This window comes from Heptranchias perlo, chromosome 39 (genome assembly GCF_035084215.1).
Source record: "Heptranchias perlo isolate sHepPer1 chromosome 39, sHepPer1.hap1, whole genome shotgun sequence".
Taxonomy (NCBI): Eukaryota; Metazoa; Chordata; class Chondrichthyes; order Hexanchiformes; family Hexanchidae; genus Heptranchias; species Heptranchias perlo.
In genome coordinates this window covers 11,490,444-11,509,962 of record NC_090363.1, presented here as the reverse complement: position 1 = coordinate 11,509,962, position 19,519 = coordinate 11,490,444, and the positions used below count along the sequence as shown (strand labels likewise).

At 47.5% G+C, this 19,519-nt stretch overlaps 1 protein-coding gene across 1 annotated transcript in view; it reads left to right on the top strand.

Moving 5' to 3' along the window:
* LOC137304934 (CD166 antigen-like) overlaps positions 1-19,519 on the top strand; it is a 47,353-nt gene that overhangs the window by 12,361 nt on the left and 15,473 nt on the right. Inside the window, exons 6-12 of the mRNA XM_067973719.1 lie at positions 7,644-7,826; positions 9,569-9,696; positions 10,298-10,430; positions 11,678-11,716; positions 13,729-13,764; positions 15,551-15,680; positions 19,202-19,283. Coding sequence (XP_067829820.1) covers positions 7,644-7,826; positions 9,569-9,696; positions 10,298-10,430; positions 11,678-11,716; positions 13,729-13,764; positions 15,551-15,680; positions 19,202-19,283 — 731 coding nt within the window. The remainder of the gene's footprint in view (positions 1-7,643; positions 7,827-9,568; positions 9,697-10,297; positions 10,431-11,677; positions 11,717-13,728; positions 13,765-15,550; positions 15,681-19,201; positions 19,284-19,519) is intronic.

The window sequence follows — 19,519 nt, the reverse complement described above, 5'->3', positions numbered from 1 at the left end:
ATCCCACAAACTGCAATGTGATAATGACCAGTGGTGTTGGTTAAGGGATAAATATCGGCCAGGACATTGGGGAGAACTCCACTGCTCTTCTTCGAAATAATGACCGTGGAGTCTTTTACGTCCACCTGAGAGGGCGGACGGGGTCTTGGTCTTTCGTCGCATCTGCAAGATGGCACCTCTAGACAGTGCAGCACTCCCTCAGTACTGCGCTGGGAGCATCAGCCTAGAATTGTGTGCTCAAGTCTCGAGAGTAGGACTTGATCCCATGACCTTCTGACTCAGAGGCAAGAATGCTACCCACTGAGCTACAGCTGATGCCTAAACCCCTATCACGGCCTTCTTGGTCTGTGGCTTTACTATCCGTCCTGTTTTCCAGTCAATACATTTCTTTAGCAGATATGTAAAACGGGCGCCTGAACCGAACCTGCCCTGGTCCCACCGTAAAATCGGAGCTCTCGATGTGGTTGGGCCACTTGCTGCAGTACTTTAGCACGGTGTCCTTTCACCTGCCAGGACCTGAGTCTGAATCCAGCCCGGGCTGATACGAGTGGTGAGCACACCAGGCGGACTGCTCTGAGACCGTGGATTGGCACGCGGTGGGGAAACCGGCAGGCCATTCATGCCGACGGAGGGGGAGGAAACGGCGGTCGGCGCACCCCGCGGTCTTTCCGATAAGCCGCCCACTGGGCAGGAGGCCCGCCATCATCCGATCCGTTCAATCTCAGTGCTGGTGGTCTCATGGCTCCGAACTATTAGATACATAATCACTCTCGGTCAAAGAGGCCGTGAGAGCTGCTCTGCTGAGGTTGGGGGCTGAAATGCCCCTTCCCGTTGAGAACTCATGATACGAGGGACTTCAGTTGGGTGGAGAGACTGGAGAAGCTGGGGTTGTTCTCCTTAGAGCAGAGAAGGTTAAGGGGAGATTTAATAGAGGTGTTCAAAATCATGAAGGGGCAGAAACCCCATCGGCGCACGGATGCAGGTTTTCCGACGTGCCTCCGGCAAAGTTACGACGGCGCAGCAGCGGAAAGTCCGAGGGAATTCGGGAACCGCAGTGTTACCCACCCCCCCCCCCCCCAGTTTTAATTCCACTGGTAATCTTACCCGGTAACTATGTGAGAGCAAGCCTGTTATGTCTGGGGATTGTTGTGTGTATTTACTTCACTCCCATGTAAGAGGAATTCTACAGTGACTCAGTATCTGGGTATTTCATATCAATACAGGTGTTATCTTTCTGTACAAGTTTTATCTCGACTTGCCAAGGCCGGTCCTCGATGCCTGTAGGAAGTTACATTTGATTAACAGTTCCATTTAAATGAACGCCCCATTGCCTGACTCTGCTTGACTGGATTTAAGAAATGCACCATCGATGCCTCGATAGCATGTGCACTACCCAGTGAGGAGCAAGAACAGAAGCTTGCATTTATATAGTGCCTTTAACGTAGTAAAACATCCCAAGGTGCTTCAATTATCAAACAAAATTTGACACCGAGCCACATAAAGAGATATTAGGACAGGTGACCAAAAGCTTGGTCAAAGAGGTAGGTTTTGAGGAGTTTCTTAAAGGAGGAGAGAGAGGTTTAGGGAGGAAATTCCAGAGCGTAGGGACCAGGCAGCTGAAGGCACGGCCGCCAATGTTGGGGGCGAAGGAAATCGGGGAGGCGCAAGAGGCCAGAATTAGAGGAGCGCAGAGATCTCGGAGGGTTGTAGGGCTGGAGGGGGTCACAGAGATAGGGAGGGGGCGAGACCATGGATGGATTTAAAAACAAGGATGAGAATTTTAAGATTGAAGCATTAGAAACATAGAAACATAGAAAATTTGAGCAAGAGTAGGCCATTCGGCCCTTCGGGCCTGCTCCGCCATTCAAAATGATCATGGCTGATCGTCTAACTCAGTACCCTATTCCCGCTTTTTCCCCATATCCCTTGATCCCTTTAGCATTAAGAAATATATCTATCTCCTTCTTGAATACATCTAATGACTTGGCCTCCACTGCCTTCTGTGGTAGAGAATTCCACAGGTTCACCACCCTCTGAGTGAAGAAATTTCTCCTCATCTCGGTTCTAAATAGCATACCCCGTATCCTGAGACTGCGACCCCTGGTTCTGGACTCCCCAGCCATCAGGAACATCCTCCCTGCATCTAGTTTGTCTAGTCCTGTTAGAATTTTATATGTTTCGATGAGATCACCTCTCACTCTTCCAAACTCTAGTGAATATAGGCCTAGTCTGGTAAACCTTCGTTGCACTCCCTCCATGGCAAGGACATCCTTCCTCAGATAAGGAAACCAAAACTGCACACAATACTCCAGATGTGGTCTCACCAAGGCCCTGTATAACTGCAGTAAGACATCCCTGCTCCTGAACTCAAATCGTCTTGCAATGAAGGCCAACATACCATTCGCCTTCCTAACTGCTTGCTGCATCTGAATGCTCGATTTCAGCGACTGGTGTACAAGGACACCCAGGTCTCGTTACACCTCCCCTTTTCCCAATCTATCACCATTCAGATAATAATCTGCCTTTCTGTTTTTACAACCAAAGAGGATAACCTCACATTTATCCACGTTATACTACATCTGCCATGTTCTTGCCCACTCACCCAACTTGTCTAAATCACATTGGAGCCTCCTCACAGCTCACATTCCACCCCAACTTTGTGTCGTCTGCAAACTTGGAAATGTTATATTTAGTTCCCTCATCCAAATCATTGATATATATTGTGAATAGCTGGGGCCCAAGCACTGATCCCTGCGGTACCCCACTAGTCACTGCCTGCCACCCGGAAAAAGACCCGTTTATTCCTACTCTTTGTTTCCTGTCTGTCAACCAATTCTCAATCCATGCCAGTATATTCCCCCCAATCCCATGTGCTTTAATTTTGCACACTAACCTCTTGTGTGGGACCTTATCAAAAGCCTTCTGAAAATCCAAATACCCACAACCACTGGTTCTCCCCTATCTATTCTACTAGTTACATCCTCAAAAAACTCCAGTAGATTTGTTAAGCATGATTTCCCTTTCATAAACCCATGCTGACTTTGTCCAATCCCGTTAATGCCTTCCAAGTGTTCTGTTAGCACATCTTTTCTAACGGACTCTAGCATTTTCCCCACTACTGATGTTAGGCTAACTGGTCTGTAACTCCCTGTTTTTTCTCTCCCTCCTTTTTTAAATCGTGGGGTTACATTTGCCACCCTCCAATCTGTAGGAACTGTTCCAGAGTCTATAGAATTTTGGAAGATGATCACCAATGCATCCACTATTTCCAGGGCCACTTCCTTTAGTACTCTGGGATGTAGATTATCAGGCCCTGAGGATTTGTCAGCCTTTAGCCCCATTAATTTCCCTAGCACTATTTTTTTTACTAATACTGGTTTCCTTCAGTTCCTCCCTCTCACTAGACCCTTGGTTCCCTAACATATCTGGGAGGTTATTTGTGTCCTCCTTTGTGAAGACAGAACCAAAGTATGTGTTTAATTGTTCTGCCATTTCTTTATCCCCCATTATAATTTCCCCCATTTCTGACTGTAAGGGACCTACATTTGTCTTCACTAATCTTTTTCTCTTGACATATTTATAGAAGCTTTTACAGTCAGCTTTTATGTTCCCTGCTAGTTTACTCTCATACTCTATTTTTCCCCTCTTAATCAATCTCTTTGTCCTCCTTTGCTGAATTCTGAACTGCTCCCAATCCTCAGGCTTGCCGCTTTTTCTGGCATTTTTATATGTCTCTTCTTTGGATCTAATACTATTCCTAATTTCTTTTGTAAGCCACGGTTGAGCCACCTTTCCTGTTTTATTTTTGCGCCAGACAGGAATGAATAATTGTTGTAATTCCTACACACGTTCTTTAAATATTAGCCATTGCCTATCCACCGTCGTCCCTTTTAGTAAAGTTCCCCAATCTATCATAGCCAACTCGCACCTCATACTTTCGTAATTTCCTTTATTTAGATTCAGGACCCTAGTTTCGGATTCAACTACTTCACTCTCCATCTGTTATGGTCGCTCATTGCCAGACTGGGAGCTAATGTAGGTCAGCGAGCACAGGGGGTGATGGGTGAGCGGGACTTGGTGCGAGTTAGGATACGCCAGCAGAGTTTTGGATGAGCTGAAGTTTACAGAGGGTAAACTGAACCGCACAAAACAGGACGTTGCCAGCTAGGATTGTTGGTATGTGGTAAGTTAGGTGAGGGGGTGTTTAGTTCGGGGGGAGGGGGAGGGTGTGTTACTATTTGTCTCAGCCCCTCGAGCCTACACCGCCATTCAATTAGATCACGGCTCACCTGTACCTCAACTCCATTTTCCCATAACCTTTGATACCCTTACCTCATAAAAAATCTATCGATCTCAGTCTTGAAAGCTAATAGTGGGCCTGCTTCTTGAAAGTGGTTCAATACGACCGAGCGGCTTGCTAGTCCGCTTCATAGAATTATGGAATCATACAGCACTGAAGGAGGACATTCAGCCCATCGTGCCTATCCAATTAGTCCCACTCCTCCCCCTGCTCTTCCCCCGTAGCCCTGCAAATTTTTCCTCTTCCAGTATATATCCAATTCCCTCTTGAAAGTTACTATTGAATCTGCTTCATTCCAGATCATAACAACTCGCTGCGTTTAAAAAAATTCTCCTCGTCTCCCCCCTGACTCTTTTGTCAATTATCTTAAATCTGTTTATTTAAATTCAGAGAGCAGTTAAGAGTCAATCACAGTGGGTGTGGGACTGGAGTCACAGGTAGACTGAGTGAGGACATTAGTAAACCAGTTGGGATTTTAGAACAATCTTTTTTACTGATACCAGCTTCCAGATTTTATTTTTTTTTAAATTGAAATCAAATTCTCAAATCCCTGGTGGGACTTAAACTCACTTTCTCTGATCCTATTAGTCCAGGCCTGTGCATTACTAGTTCAGTAATCTAACCACTGCACTGCAAAAACCTTACTCTAGAAGAGTCGGCAGTCGAATAGAGGGAACGTTTAAAAATAAAAACAAGAAATAAATGCCACAATATTACTAAGCATGTGCTTTTGGTTTCCAATCCAGGCCAACGTGAGTTCAAATCCCCACCATAGCAGTTTGAGAATTTTGAATTAAACTTTTTTAAAATCTGGAAATAAAAAGCTGGCATCGGTAAAAGTGACCGTGAAGCTGTCAGATTGTTGTAAAAACCCAACTGGTTCATGAATGTCCTTTAGCAAAGGAAACCTGCCGTCCATACCTGGTCTGGCCCTATACGTGACTCCAGTCCCACACCGACGTGGTTGACTCTTAACTGCACTCTGAAGTGGCCGAGCCAGCCGCTCAGTTGTATCAAAACCGCTGGAAAGGAACATAAGAATAAAACCAGACACATCGCTCAGCTGCAACCCAGGCATCGAATTTGGACATGGCAAAGGCACACCCAGTCTAGGTGCCCCTGCAAAGTCCTCCTCACGGACATCTGGGGACTGGTGACAAAATTGGGAGAGCTGTCCCACAGACTAATCAAGCAACAGCCTGACATAGCCATACTCATAGAATCATACCTATCACCCAACATCCCAGACTCCTCCATCAACATCCCTGGGTATGTCCCACCGGCAGGACAGATCCACCAGAGGTGCGGGCATGGTGATATACAGTCAGGTGAGAGTGGTCCTGGGAGTCCTCACTGTTGACTCTGGATCCCAAGAAGTCTCATGGCTTCAGGTCAAGCATGGGCAAGGAAACCTCCTGCTGATCACCACCTACAGCCCTCCCTCAGCTGATGAATCAGTCCTCCTCCATGTTGAGCGCCACTTGGAGGAAGCACTGAGGGTCGCAAGGGCACAGAAAGTACTCTGGGTGGGGGACTTCAATGTCGATCAGCAAAAGTGGCTCAGTAGTATCACTGCTGACCGAGCTGGCCGAGTCCTGAAGGACAGAACTGCCAGACTGGGCTTGCAGCTGGTGATGGGAGAACCAACACTTTACAGAATATAACACTGGCCCTAGAATCTAGAATGCAGAGCTCACCGGCACTCTAGAATATAGAGCTGGCCTATATTCTAGAATACAGAGCTCACTGGACACTCTAGAATATAGAGCTGGCCTATATTCTAGAATACATAGCTCATTGACACTCTACAGAATGTAGAGCTGGCCTATATTCTAGAATACAGAGCTCACTGGCACTCTAGAATATAGAGCTGGCCTATATCCTAGAATATAGAGCTCGCTAACACTGTAGAATATAGAGCTGGCCTATATTCTAGAATACAGAGCTCAACAAGCTCTACAGAATGTGGAGCTGGCCTATATTCTAGAATACAGAGCTCACTGACACGCTACAGAATGTGGAGCTGGCCTACATTCTAGAAGAGAACTCAGCAACACTCTACAGAATATGGAGCTGGCCTATATTCTAGAATACAGAGCTCACTGACACGCTACAGAATGTGGAGCTGGCCTATATTCTAGAATACAGAGCTCACTGACACTCTACAGAATGTGGAGCTGGCCTACATTCTAGAAGAGAACTCAGCAACACTCTACAGAATGCAGTGTTGACTTAGATTCTAGGATAGAGAGAAAAGAAGAAAGATCTTGCATTTGTCTGGTGCTTCTCACATCCCAAAGAGTTTCACAGCCAATCAATTACTTTTGAAGTGCAGTCACTGTTATAGAGGCAAGTACAGAAACCAAACTGCACACAGCAAGATCCCACAAACAGCAATGAGAAGAATGACTAATTCATCTGTTTATACAGAGCTAAACATGCACTTTACAATCTAGACCAACTCAGCATTCTGCAGAGTGTTCTAGAATCTAAGCCGCATTCTGTAGAGTGCTCTGGAATCTAAGACAACTCTGCATTCTGTAGAGTGTCTCTAAGCTCGATGTACTGGAACCTAAGCCAACTCCATATTCTGCAGCACGTTTGTGAGCACTATGTTCTGGAGAGTCTAGAACTAGGGGCATAGTCTCAGGATAAGGGATCGGCCATTTAGCACCAAGATGAGGAAAGATTTCTTCACTCAGAGGGTTGTGAATCTTTAGAATTCTCTACCCCAGAGGGCTGTGGATGCTCAGTCGTTGAATATATTCAAAACTGAGATCGATAGATTTTTGGACACTAAGGGAATTAAGGGATATGGGGATCGGGTGGGAAAGAACAGTTGTGGTAGAAGATCAGCCACGATCTTATTGACGGCTCGAGGGGCCGTATGGCCTACTCCTGCTCCTATTTCTTATGTTCTTAAGCCAACTCCATATTCTGCAGCATCTTTGTGAGCTCAATGTTCTAGAACCAAAGCCAACTCTGCATTCTGAAGAGAGTTGCTAAGCTCCGTACTCTAGAACGCATGCTAGCTCAGTATTCTGTAGTTCCGGTGGGCACCAACCTAGCTCAGATTCTGGAAAATGGAGCTCACTAACGCACTAGGGAATACAGAACTAATCCAGACTGAACAAAATGAAAAGTGAACTATCCCTCTGTAGATTACAGGATCAGATAATATTCAATAAAGAGCCTCTTGTTCTGCCTCGTGATTTGAAGGTACGTTTGCGAATTAACTGTACTTTTCATGACGTAGACAACGATATCCCAGTTCTCTACGGTTTTCACCAGAGATTTCCGAGCTTGTTCCTGATTTTCAGATGCTGTGCCTCTATATTTCCAGAAACACAGATCAAAATTCATATTATGAAGAACCAGAACACCAGGCTTTACACAATAGAGTCAACCCTGTATTATACGCTGAGCAAGAACGACATCAATGCCGAGTTCTTTTGTGAAGTGGTTTATCCTTTCCAAGAGGGAAGTGACACACAGAGCTCCGAGCCGGTTAAGATAGACGTGTACTGTAAGTATTGACTCTTAACTCCTTGTGAAGCCTAAGTCCATTCAATACCTGAATACTGCTGCCATGTCTTCTACCACCTCCTCTCACACTGTTGAACAGTATACAAGAAAAAACTTGTCTGATAGGTGATTGTTCTGCTCCTTAGGCTCTAATCATTCTCTATCTTTGTTCTAGGTTTTATCTTCTCAATGCTTTTATTACCATTGCTCCTGAGGATCCAACACCCCCACTCCTCCTCATTTCCCCCAAACTTCCACATATACCATCATTCTTAGAATTACATCGAATTTTACAGCACAGAAACTGGCCATTCGGCCCAACTGGTCAATGCCGGTGTTTATGCTCCACACGAGCCTCCTCCCACCCCTCTTCATCTCACCCTGTCCTTCTATTCCTTTCTCCCTCATGTGTTTATCCAGCTTCCCCTTAAATGCATCAATGCTATTCGCCTCAACTACTCTTTGTGGTAGCAAGTTCGATATCCACACCACTCTCCGAGTAAAGAGGTATCTCCTGAATTTCTTCTTGGGTTTATTAGTGACTATCTTATATTTATAGCCCCCAGTTTTGGACTCCCCCACAAGTGGAAACATCTTCTCTATATCTACCCTATCGAACCCCATCATAGTTTTAAAGACCTCTATCAAGAGACCCCTCAGGCTTTTCTTTTCTAGAGAAAAGAGCCCCATCTTCTCCTGCCTTATATGTTCAGTGTGTTGAAATCATTGATGGCCTTCTATTTTAACTATTCTTTCCTGGGACCTCACCGTCTCATATTCTTCAAGTTTGCCTTCCTCCTATAATCCCCAAGTTATTAAACCCCAAACTTGGCACTGCGTAACTACCACTACTTGACGTGCCTCATTCTCTCTCCTGCTTCTTCAAACCTCAACGTTCTGGGCCTTGACGTCAGAAGAAAGAACTTGCAGGCCTTATCACAGCCTCAGCATGTCCCCAAGTGCTTTACAACCAATGGACTACTTTAGAAGTGTAGTCACTGTCGTTTATGTCGGCGGAGGCGGCAGCTAAGGCATTGTCGAAAGTGCCACCTTTTGCATGAGACCGAGGCCGTGCCTGCCTGCTTATGAGTCAGGAGGTCGTGGGTCCAAGTCCCCACTCCAGAGACTTGAGCAGAACATCTAGGCTGACACTCCCAGTGCAGCACTGAGAGAGCGCTGCGCTGTCGGAGGTGCCGTCTTTTGGATGAGATGTTAAACCAAGGCCCTGTCTGCCCTCTCCAGTGGACACAAAAGATCCCAGGACACTATTCCAAAGAGGAGCAAGGGAGTTCTCCCCGGTGTTCTGGACGATATATATACATCCCTCAACCAACATCACTAAAAAACAGATTGTCTGGTCGTTATCTCATTGCTGTTTGTGCGGCCTTGCTGTGTGCAAATTGGCTGCCGCATTTCCTACACTTCAAAAGTACTTTGTTGTCTGTAAAGCGCCTCGGGACGGCCTGAGGTCATGAAAGACATACAAATCTTTCTTTCTTTCCTCGAAACTCTTGCCAAAATTCGATTGGTGTGACTTTATTAAGTGCCGGAAAGTGGGATTAAGCTGGATCGCTCTTTCTCGGCCGGCATGGACACGATGGGCCGAATGGCCTCCTTCTGTGCCGTAACTTTCTATGATTCTATGACATGATTCTGATATCCCAGTTAGCTATGGCATCGCGTGGAATTCTCTTTACACCCCCCCCTAAGCGGGACTTGTTTTCTCCCTTCCCCCGTGTACAGATCCAATCGAGCATGTTACGATAGAAGTGGACCCATCCAATGACGTCATCAGAGAGGGGGACACCGTCATCTTGAACTGTACAGCCGACACCAACCCTTCACCAGCAGAGTATCTCTGGGAAAAGGATGTAAGTTGTAACAAGCAGATGGTCAAACAACGTTGATCAACGGAGAGCTGATCTGAAGTCTTGTTTCTCTGGTAATGGAGCGGCTAGCTGTTCCATTAGTGACTGGGACGAGTCTTCGCTTTGTATTGCTGCTCGTAGAATCACTAGCGATACAGTTCTACCGCTGGCAATCTGCCAAACTAGCCCTCCGAGTGCTGGTAGGTACAAGGAGAGTGTGGTTCCCCAGGGGGCCAATTGATTTTGTCGGTTTTCAGCTCGCACACTGCAGGCCCGATTTTAACCTAATCCCGCCCGACGGGGAATGGGGTGAACGCTCGTTTTATCCCCGCCCACCCTGACCCCGACACCACCCCCCGACTAAACCACTGGAGGACCAATGCTTGGGTCGGGGGGTGAGGGGGGTTACTTTTAACCTAACCCGCCCGACGCGAATGGGACTGGTTCAGGTCGCACGCCTCGTTTTACGCCCCCGTCCGATTTTAGGCTTAAACTCGTCCCAGCCTCGCCCCGTTCCTGCCAGGCGGGTTGGGTTAACATTACACCCACCTCCGCGGTATGTTGTGAAGTCAGAACTACATTGACTGTTGGATCTGAATCTCAGGGAAAGCAGCTCAGCGCCTTGGGCTACTACAGATTGCACGCGGTGACCAAGAGGGACGAAGGAGAATACCGATGCACTGTCTTTGACTTTGACTTCAATATGCGGTCAGCTGTAATGCTAATCCAAGTTAAAGGTAAGCCATTCCCTCCAATAGACCTAAGCCAATTACTCAAGTAAAAGAAAGACTTGCATTTATATAGCGCCTTTCACAACCTCAGGAAACATAGGAACAGGAGTAGGCCATTCAGCCCCTCGTGCCTGCTCCACCATTTGATAAGATCATGGCTGATCTGTGATCTAACTCCATATACCTGCCTTTGGCCCATATCCCTTAATACCTTTAGTTGCCAAAAAGCTATCTATCTCAGATTTAAATTTAGCAATTGAGCTAGTATCAATTGCCGTTTGCGGAAGAGAGTTCCAAACTTCTACCACCCTTTGTGTGTGGAAATGTTTTCTAATCTCGCTCCTGAAAGGTCTGGCTCTAATTTTTAGACTGTGCCCCCTACTCCGAGAATCCCCAACCAGCGGAAATAGTGTCTCTCTATCCACCCTATCTGTTCCCCTTAATATCTTGTAAACTTCGATCAGATCACCCCTTAACCTTCTAAACTCTAGAGAATACAACCCCAATTTGTATAATCTTGCCTCGTAACTTAATCCTTGAAGTCCGGGTATCATTCTAGTAAACCTACGCTGCACTCCCTCCAAGGCCAATATGTCCTTCCGAAGGTGCGGTGCCCAGAACTGCTCACAGTACTCCAGGTGCGGTCTAACCAGGGTTTTGTATAGCTTTTCAGCCAATCAAATATAGTGTCGTGATTGTTGTAATGTAGAAAACACAGCAGCCAATTTGCGCACAGCAAGATCCCACAAACAGCAATAAGATACACGACCAGATAATCTGTTTTATTGATGCTGTTTCAGGAATAAATATTGGCCACAAATCTTCTTCAAAAGTGCCATGGGGTCTTTTACATCCACCTGAGAGCGGGGCCTCGGTTTAACGTCTCGTCCGAAAGACGGCACCTCCGACAGTGCAGCACTCCCTCAGTACTGCACTGCGAGTGTCAGCCTAGATTTTGTGCTCGTGCCTCTGGAGTGGGGACTTGAACCCACGACCTTCTGACTCAGAGGCGAGAGCGCTACGGCTGGCCACTTAAAGCAAGCCTCCGCACAGCTTTTTAAACGTGAGCCCGCCCAGTTCCCGTCAGGCGGGGTGAGTCAAAATCCCTCCCTCATATATCAGTATTGGTCAGCACCTTCCAGTTGGGAGATAGAACATTAGAGTGGGCGAACAGTTATCTCATTATTCACAAATAAACTGGAGGTTTTATTACTTATGCGTGATTTATTTTTTTCTCTGTGTATTTCTTGCAGCCGCAAGTGGGGATAACAATGAGATAGAGCATGGTGGAGGTAAGTTTTCCAATGATTTATACGAGAGCTACTTAACCCTTGATCCAACGCGGAGTGAGGATTGATCTGTCGGGATACAACGTGACAAGTTAAGATCAGAACAAGGGGCAATTTCGGTGATCCCAATGATCCCAGTGTGTTTCGGCGACCAGGACTGGACACCTTGCTCGAGCCCAGAACACCGGACAGTTCAATTATCACTTCATCTGACTTGTATTCTACTCTTTTGTCTACATTGTTGACTGCTGCTCTGCATTGGCCGGACATATTCAGCGTCGAGTCCACTTAAACTCCAAGGTCCCTTTCAGCTTCACCGTGACTATTTCATAGAATCATACAGCACAGAGGGAGGCCGTTCGGCCCATCATACCCGTGATGGCCCTTTGAACGAGTTATCCAATTAGTCCCACTCCCCCCTAGCTCTTTCCCCATAGCCCTGCAAATTTTTTCCTTTTCAAGTATATATCCAATTCCCTATTGAAAGTTATTATTGAATCTGCTTCCACCGCCCTTTCAGGCAGCGCATTCCAGATCATAACAACTCGCTGCGTAAAAAAAATTCTTCTCATCTCCCCCTCTGGTTCTTTTGCCAATTACCTTAAATCTGTGTCCTCTGGTTACCGGCCCTCCTGCTGCTGGAAACACATTTTCCTTATTTACTCTATCCAAAACCCTTCGTGATTTTGATCACCTCGATTAAATCTCCCCTTAACCTTCTCTGCTACAAGGAGAACAACCCCAGCTTCTCCAGTCTCTCCACGCAACTGAGGTCCCTCATCCCTGGTACCATTCTAGTAAATCTCCTCTGCACCCTCTCCAAGGCCTTGACATCCTTCCTAAAGTGCGGTGCCCAGAATTGGACACAATACTTCAGCTGAGGCCAAACCAGTGATTTATAAAGATTTAGCATAATTTCCTTGCTCGATGCCTCAACATTGGCCCAACTGTTTCAACATTGGCCTTTCAGCGCCCCTAGTGGCTTAGTATGGAAATGTATTGCCAGGCGTGGAGGTGAGCCAAACAGAACTGTGCAGAGTAAATCGATCCCAGCTGAGGACACTAGAATCATCTTGGTGCCTCTGAATTGGGGGGGGGGACATGGGGAGGTTGACAGGGGGTGATCTTCGACCGGAATTCCTGCTCCTGGACTCTATGCAGCGACCCCTGCTGGAACGTTTCCGTGCGTGGGGGTTGAGGGAAAGGTCGGGCTGGGGCTGCGATGCCCACATGATCGAATAGCGTGAGGAACGGCCACTTGTGTGAGCTACCCGTGGAACCGTACCCACCAGAGGCATCGCCGTCAGGAGAAAAGGGCAAAGCGGGTAATAATATCATGGGGAAAAATAAAAAGAAAGGCTTGCGTTTATATAGCGCCTTTCACAACCTCAGGACGTCCCAAAGCGGTTTAAAGCCAATGAAGTACTTTTGAAGATGTTGTAAGAAACCCGGCAGCCAATTTGCGCACAGCAAGATCCCACAAACAGCAATGTGATAATGACCGGATCATCTGTTTTTTTTTCCGTGATGTTACTTGAGGGCTCGATATTGGACAAGGACACCAGGGAGAACTCCCCTGTTCTTCCTTGAAATAGTGGCCGTGGGATCTTTGACGTCCAACCGGAGAGAGGAGGCAGGGGGCCTCGGTTTAACGTCTCATCCGAAAGACGGCACCTCTGACAGTGCGGCACTCCCGCGGTACTGCAGTGGGAGCGTCACGCCCGGAGTTTTGTGCTCAAGCCTCTGGAGCGGGGACGTGAACCCACGACCTTTGCATGCTAGCAGTAGGGGAAGAGTGCCTCCCATGAAGCCATGGCTGACACCTTAATGAGGCAAAATAGTAAGAAGAGTGAGCCAAATTGCCCATTTCAGTGCCCGCAGCTCACCGGGGAATTGCGTGCCTGTGACTCCCCGTCCGAATGCTGCGAGTAACACAACAGGGTAATAGTAAAGCGGCTTCAAGTGGGAGAGGGAGGATTTTATTGTAACATTTTATCCCTTTCTTTTTCCAACAGTTATTCCACCCATTGCTGAAGAAAGCCACTCAGGAGGTAATGGAACTCCTCAGGAGTACAGTGTTTAACATCCGCTGTCAGATTAAACCTTACCAGGGCGGTAATCGCTCAATCAGGGCGAGTTTAGAGGACGAACATTTTAGGTACTCATGTGACATCCCTCTCTGCGCCATTTTAACAGAGGCGCTAACCAATCTCCAATCAGATAGCAGACGGAGGAACACCACATGATACCGTTTGTCCACTGATATCGCCAGCAGGAGTGTCGAGCCCATAATTTATGATAATTTATTAACGCAACATAACATAAGCAACTAAAAAAAAAAGCTAAGGGGGTCATTTTAACCTAACCCGCCCATGGGGAAACTGACAGGATCGGAGGGGGGGGTGGGGGTCAACACTGCTTTTACATCCTGCCCCGATTTTACTCTCCGTTCAAGTCCGTGGAGAGTAATATCGGGCGGGGGGAGGGTCAAACTAGCGTTCCACCCCATCCCGTGAGTTAGGTTAAAATTACCCCCGAGGGAACAGATCGCAGGGGGTGGGGGGTCAGGGAGCTCACCATTAAAATTAATGGAAATGAAACGCGGGCAGTTTCTATAATGAGACTCGTATTTGCAGCACTGCTTTACACTCGATCTCACTCTACCCCATTATGTATACTCTATATCCCATTGAACCCCACTTTGAGCCCTCTCAATCCCGTTGTATTCCATTGTATGTACTCTATATCCCATTGAACCCCACTTTATGCCCTCTCTATCCCACTCTACCCCATTATGTATACTCTATATCCCATTGAACCCCACTTTGAGCCCTCTCAATCCCGTTGTATTCCATTGTATGTACTCTATATCCCATTGAACCCCACTTTATGCCCTCTCTATCCCACTCTACCCCATTATGTATACTCTATATCCCATTGAACCCCAATTTGTGCCCTCTCTATCCCACTCTACACCATTATGTATATTCTATATCCCATTGAACCCCACTTTATGCCCTCTCTATCCCAGTGTACCCCATTGTTTATCCTTCACATTCCATTGCATATCTATAATCCCACTGTCACCCATTGTTTATCTCATATCCCACTGTCATCTATTGTATATCCTCTGTGTTCTGTTGTCACCCATAGTGTAACTTCTATATCCAAGTGTACCTCATTGTGTACCCTCTGTGTCCTGTTATTACTCATTGTGTAACTTCTATATCCAAGTGTACCCCATTGCGTACCCTCTGTGTCCTGGTATTACTCATAGTGTAACTTCTTTTTTCCAAGTGTACCCCATTGTGTACCCTGTGTGTTCTGTTGTCACCCATAGTTACTTCTATATCCAAGTGTATCCTATTGTGTCTTCACTATATCCCACCGTCAACCAACAATAACTTGCCTTTCTCTGACACCTTCAACAGAGACAAACATCCCAAAACACTGGAGAGAAACAGGTGCCAAGCCGAGGAGATAGAGATTATGAGGCGAAACAAAAAGCTTGGGGAAAGAAGTGGGTTTCAAGGAGAGTCTTATAAGAGGGAAGGGTGGTGGAGAGGCGGAGGGGTTTAGGGACAGAATTCCCAAGCGTGGGGCCTAGGCGGCTGAAGGCGGGGCCAATGGAGGGAAGAGCTATACAAGATTGGAAGTAATGAAGAGGTCGGGAGGGGTTGTAAGATTGGAGGAGGTCACAGGGACAGGGAGGGGCAAGACAGTGGGATGGTTTTAAGACAAGGGGAAGAATTTTATCTGTAAAGCCATTAAATATCTCTATTTGCCTCTGGCCTCCTTTATGTATCTCTCACGCAATTTGACGTTACTGTTCCACAGATCGTCATGGGGAGCCCAAACCACTAAACAGGGCTGGGATGATCATTGGAATCATCGTGACATTAATGCTCGTTGCTTTCTTCACCACCATAGCATACTACATGTGCTACTACAAGGAGAAGACGGAAAAGTGAGTAAGCCTTTCACATTTCCCTAGCAAAACAACATCACCCCCACATCCTGAAGCTTACATAGAACGTACAGCACAGAAACAGGCCATTCGGCCCAACTGGTCCATGCCGGTGTTTATGCTCCACACGAGCCTCCTCCCTCCCTACTTCATCTCACCCGATCAGTACACCCTTCTATTCCTTTTCTCCCTCATGTACTTATCTAGCCTCCCCTTAAATGCATCTATGCTAGTCGCCTCCATCACACCGTGTGGTAGCTAAGGGGTTTAAAATCCTTGGAGTGCACGTCGCAAAATCGCACAATGCCAGGCCTCGATTCTGCCTCCATTTTGGGTTAACGGCCATTGGAATGTTCAAGCCCAGGTTGCTGCCATGACAACCAAGCAAATGAGTCACCTCTACCGCTGGTAGAAGGCACAAGTACACTCCCCCATTTGACATCCTTTGATTTCCCCCTCCCTCCTCCACTTTCTCCCCCCTCCCCTTAAAGACCCGGACACACACTAGGGTCCCATTGTCTGACGCCCGAGTAGAATCCTTCATATTTGAGCCTGGAGAGTTGGGACTTGGGAGACTATTTAACCATGGGGGGTTGGCGCAGTACTGCAGCTGACTCAGACTCACAAGGATGATACCAGGATTGAGAGGACATACCTATCAGGAAAGGCTGAACAGGCTGGGGGCTCTTTTCTCTAGAAAAAAGGCTGAGGGGGGAGACCTGATAGAGGTCTTTAAGATAATGAAAGGGTTTGATCGGGTAGACGTAGAAAAGATGTTTCCACTTGTGGGGCAGTCCAAAACTAGAGGTCATCAATATAAGATAGTCACTAATAAATCCAATAGGGAATTCAGGAGAAACTTCTGGTGAGAATGTGGAACTCGCTACCACAAGGAGTAGTTGAGGTGAATAGCATCGATGCATTTAAGGGGAAGCTAGATAAACGCAAGAGGGAGAAAGGAATAGAAGGATATGCTGATAGGGTGAGATGAAGTAGGGAGGGAGGAGGCTCGTGTGGAGCATAAATGCCGGCATGGACCAGTTGGGCCGAATGGCCTGTTTCTGTGCTGTAGTTTCGATGTAACTCGATGACCCGATGTTGGTACTCAACCAATGCCCACACATCCGCTAAAGATGGCATCAGAGGCCGCTGGTCAGTGTGGATTTCGAACGATGGAGAGAAAACATCACATGTAGCTTCCCTCCAATAGAGATCAACACCATGAAGAAAAGATTTGCATTTATATAGCATCTTTCATGACCACAGGGTGTCCCACAGCGCTTTACAGCCAATGAAATGCTTTTTTTTTTGAGTGTAGGCACTGTTGTAATGTAGGAAACCTGGCAGCCAATTTGCGCACAGCAAGATCCCACAGACAGCACAGATCATTTGTTTTTTAGTGATGTTGGTTAAGGGAAGGAGGAGAGAGAGAGAGGTGGAGAGGCAGAGAGGTTTAGGGAGGGGATTCCAGAGCTTAGGGCCTAGGCGACTGAAGGCATGGCCGCCAATGGTGGAGCAATGAAAATCGGGGAGGCGCAAGAGGCCAGAATTGGAGGGGCGCAGAGATCTCGGAGGGTTGTGGGGCTGGAGGAGGTTATAGAGATAGGGAGGGGTGATGCCATGGAGGGATTTTGAACAGGAGGATGAGAATTTTAAAATTGAGGTGTTTCCAGACCGGGAGCCAATGCAGGTCAGTGAGCACAGGGGGTGATGGGTGAACGGGACTTGGTGCGAGTTAGGATACGGGCAGCAGAGTTTTGGATGAACTGGAGTTTATGGAGGGTGGAAGATGGGAGGCCGGTCAGAAGAGCATTGGAATAGTCCAGTCCAGAGGTAACAAAGGTGTGGATGAGGGTTTCAGCAGCAGATGAGCTTAGGCAGCCCTACAACCCTCCGAGATCTCTGCGCTCCTCTAAAACTCAGGGCCTGGGGACTTGTGTATAACTCAACACCAACTCAGGCCCTGGGGCCTTGTGTATAACTCAGCACAGACTCAGGGTCTGGGGCCTTGTGTATAACTCAGCACAGACTCAGGGTCTGGTGCCTTGTGTGTAACTCAGTACAGTCTCAGGGTCTGGGGCCTTGTGTATAACTCAGTACAGTCTCAGGGTCTGGGGCCTTGTGTGTAACTCAGCACAGTCTCAGGGTCTGGGGCCTTGTGTGTAACTCAGCACAGACTCAGGGTCTGGGGCCTTGTGTATAACTCAGCACAGACTCAGGGTCTGGGGCCTTGTGTATAACTCAGTACAGTCTCAGGGTCTGGGGCCTTATGTGTAACTCAGTACTGACTCAGGGTCTGGGGCCTTGTGTATAACTCAGTACAGTCTCAGGGTCTGAGGCCTTGTGTATAACTCAGCACAGACTCAGGGTCTGGGGCCTTGTGTATAACTCAGTACAGTCTCAGGGTCTGGGGCCTTGTGTATAACTCAGCACAGACTCAGGGTCTGGGGCCTTGTGTATAACTCAGTACAGTCTCAGGGTCTGGGGCCTTGTGTATAACTCAGTACAGTCTCAGGGTCTGGGCCTTGTGTATAACTCAGTACAGTCTCAGGGTCTGGGGCCTTGTGTGTAACTCAGCACAGACTCAGGGTCTGGGGCCTTGTGTGTAACTCAGCACAGTCTCAGGGTCTGGGGCCTTGTGTATAACTCAGCACAGACTCAGGGTCTGGGGCCTTGTGTATAACTCAGTACAGTCTCAGGGTCTGGGGCCTTGTGTGTAACTCAGCACAGACTCAGGGTCTGGGGCCTTGTGTGTAACTCAGCACAGACTCAGGGTCTGGGGCCTTGTGTATAACTCAGCACAGACTCAGGGTCTGGGGCCTTGTGTATAACTCAGTACAGTCTCAGGGTCTGGGGCCTTGTGTGTAACTCAGCACAGACTCAGGGTCTGGGGCCTTGTGTGTAACTCAGCACAGACTCAGGGTCTGGGGCCTTGTGTATAACTCAGTACAGTCTCAGGGTCTGGGGCCTTGTGTGTAACTCAGCACAGACTCAGGGTCTGGGGCCTTGTGTATAACTCAGTACAGTCTCAGGGTCTGGGGCCTTGTGTATAACTCAGCACAGACTCAGGGTCTGGGGCCTTGTGTATAACTCAGTACAGTCTCAGGGTCTGGGGCCTTGTGTGTAACTCAGCACAGACTCAGGGTCTGGGGCCTTGTGTATAACTCAGCACAGACTCAGGGTCTGGGGCCTTGTGTATAACTCAGCACAGTCTCAGGGTCTGGGGCCTTGTGTATAACTCAGTACAGTCTCAGGGTCTGGGGCCTTGTGTATAACTCAGCACAGACTCAGGGTGGAGCTGGGCCTTGTGTATAACTCAGCACAGACTCAGGGTGGAGCTGGGCCTTGTGTATAACTCAGCACAGACTCAGGGTGGAGCTGGGCCTTGTGTATAACTCAGCACAGACTCAGGGTGGAGCTGGGCCTTGTGAATGCCTCCGCTGCTCGCTGCCTTAACCAGCTGAGAAAGAAAGGTTCTTTTATAATGCTTCCAAAATATGTCTAATATCTGTTTGTTTAAGGAAACCGTATGAGGATCTCGAGGAGAGGAGTGCTATGGATCCAGGAAAGGCCGCTCCTACTGCTGAAAAGGTCGATGGCGAGGTGGGTCCTTTTAATTCACAGCACAGTATCATTGAATATTTTATTTCTTCTCTATTTCTCTCTGTCTTTTTTTTCCCCCACAGATTTAAATGGTTGCAGCATCCTTGCTCATCATACAGCCCGAGGCATCGCAGGGTCCTCCTCCCCTTCACTTGAGGCCCTTGGCTGCTCTGAGACTCTGTCCCTTTACTAATGGTCTCGGGTCCTTTATCAATGGTCTCTGGTCCTTTATTAAT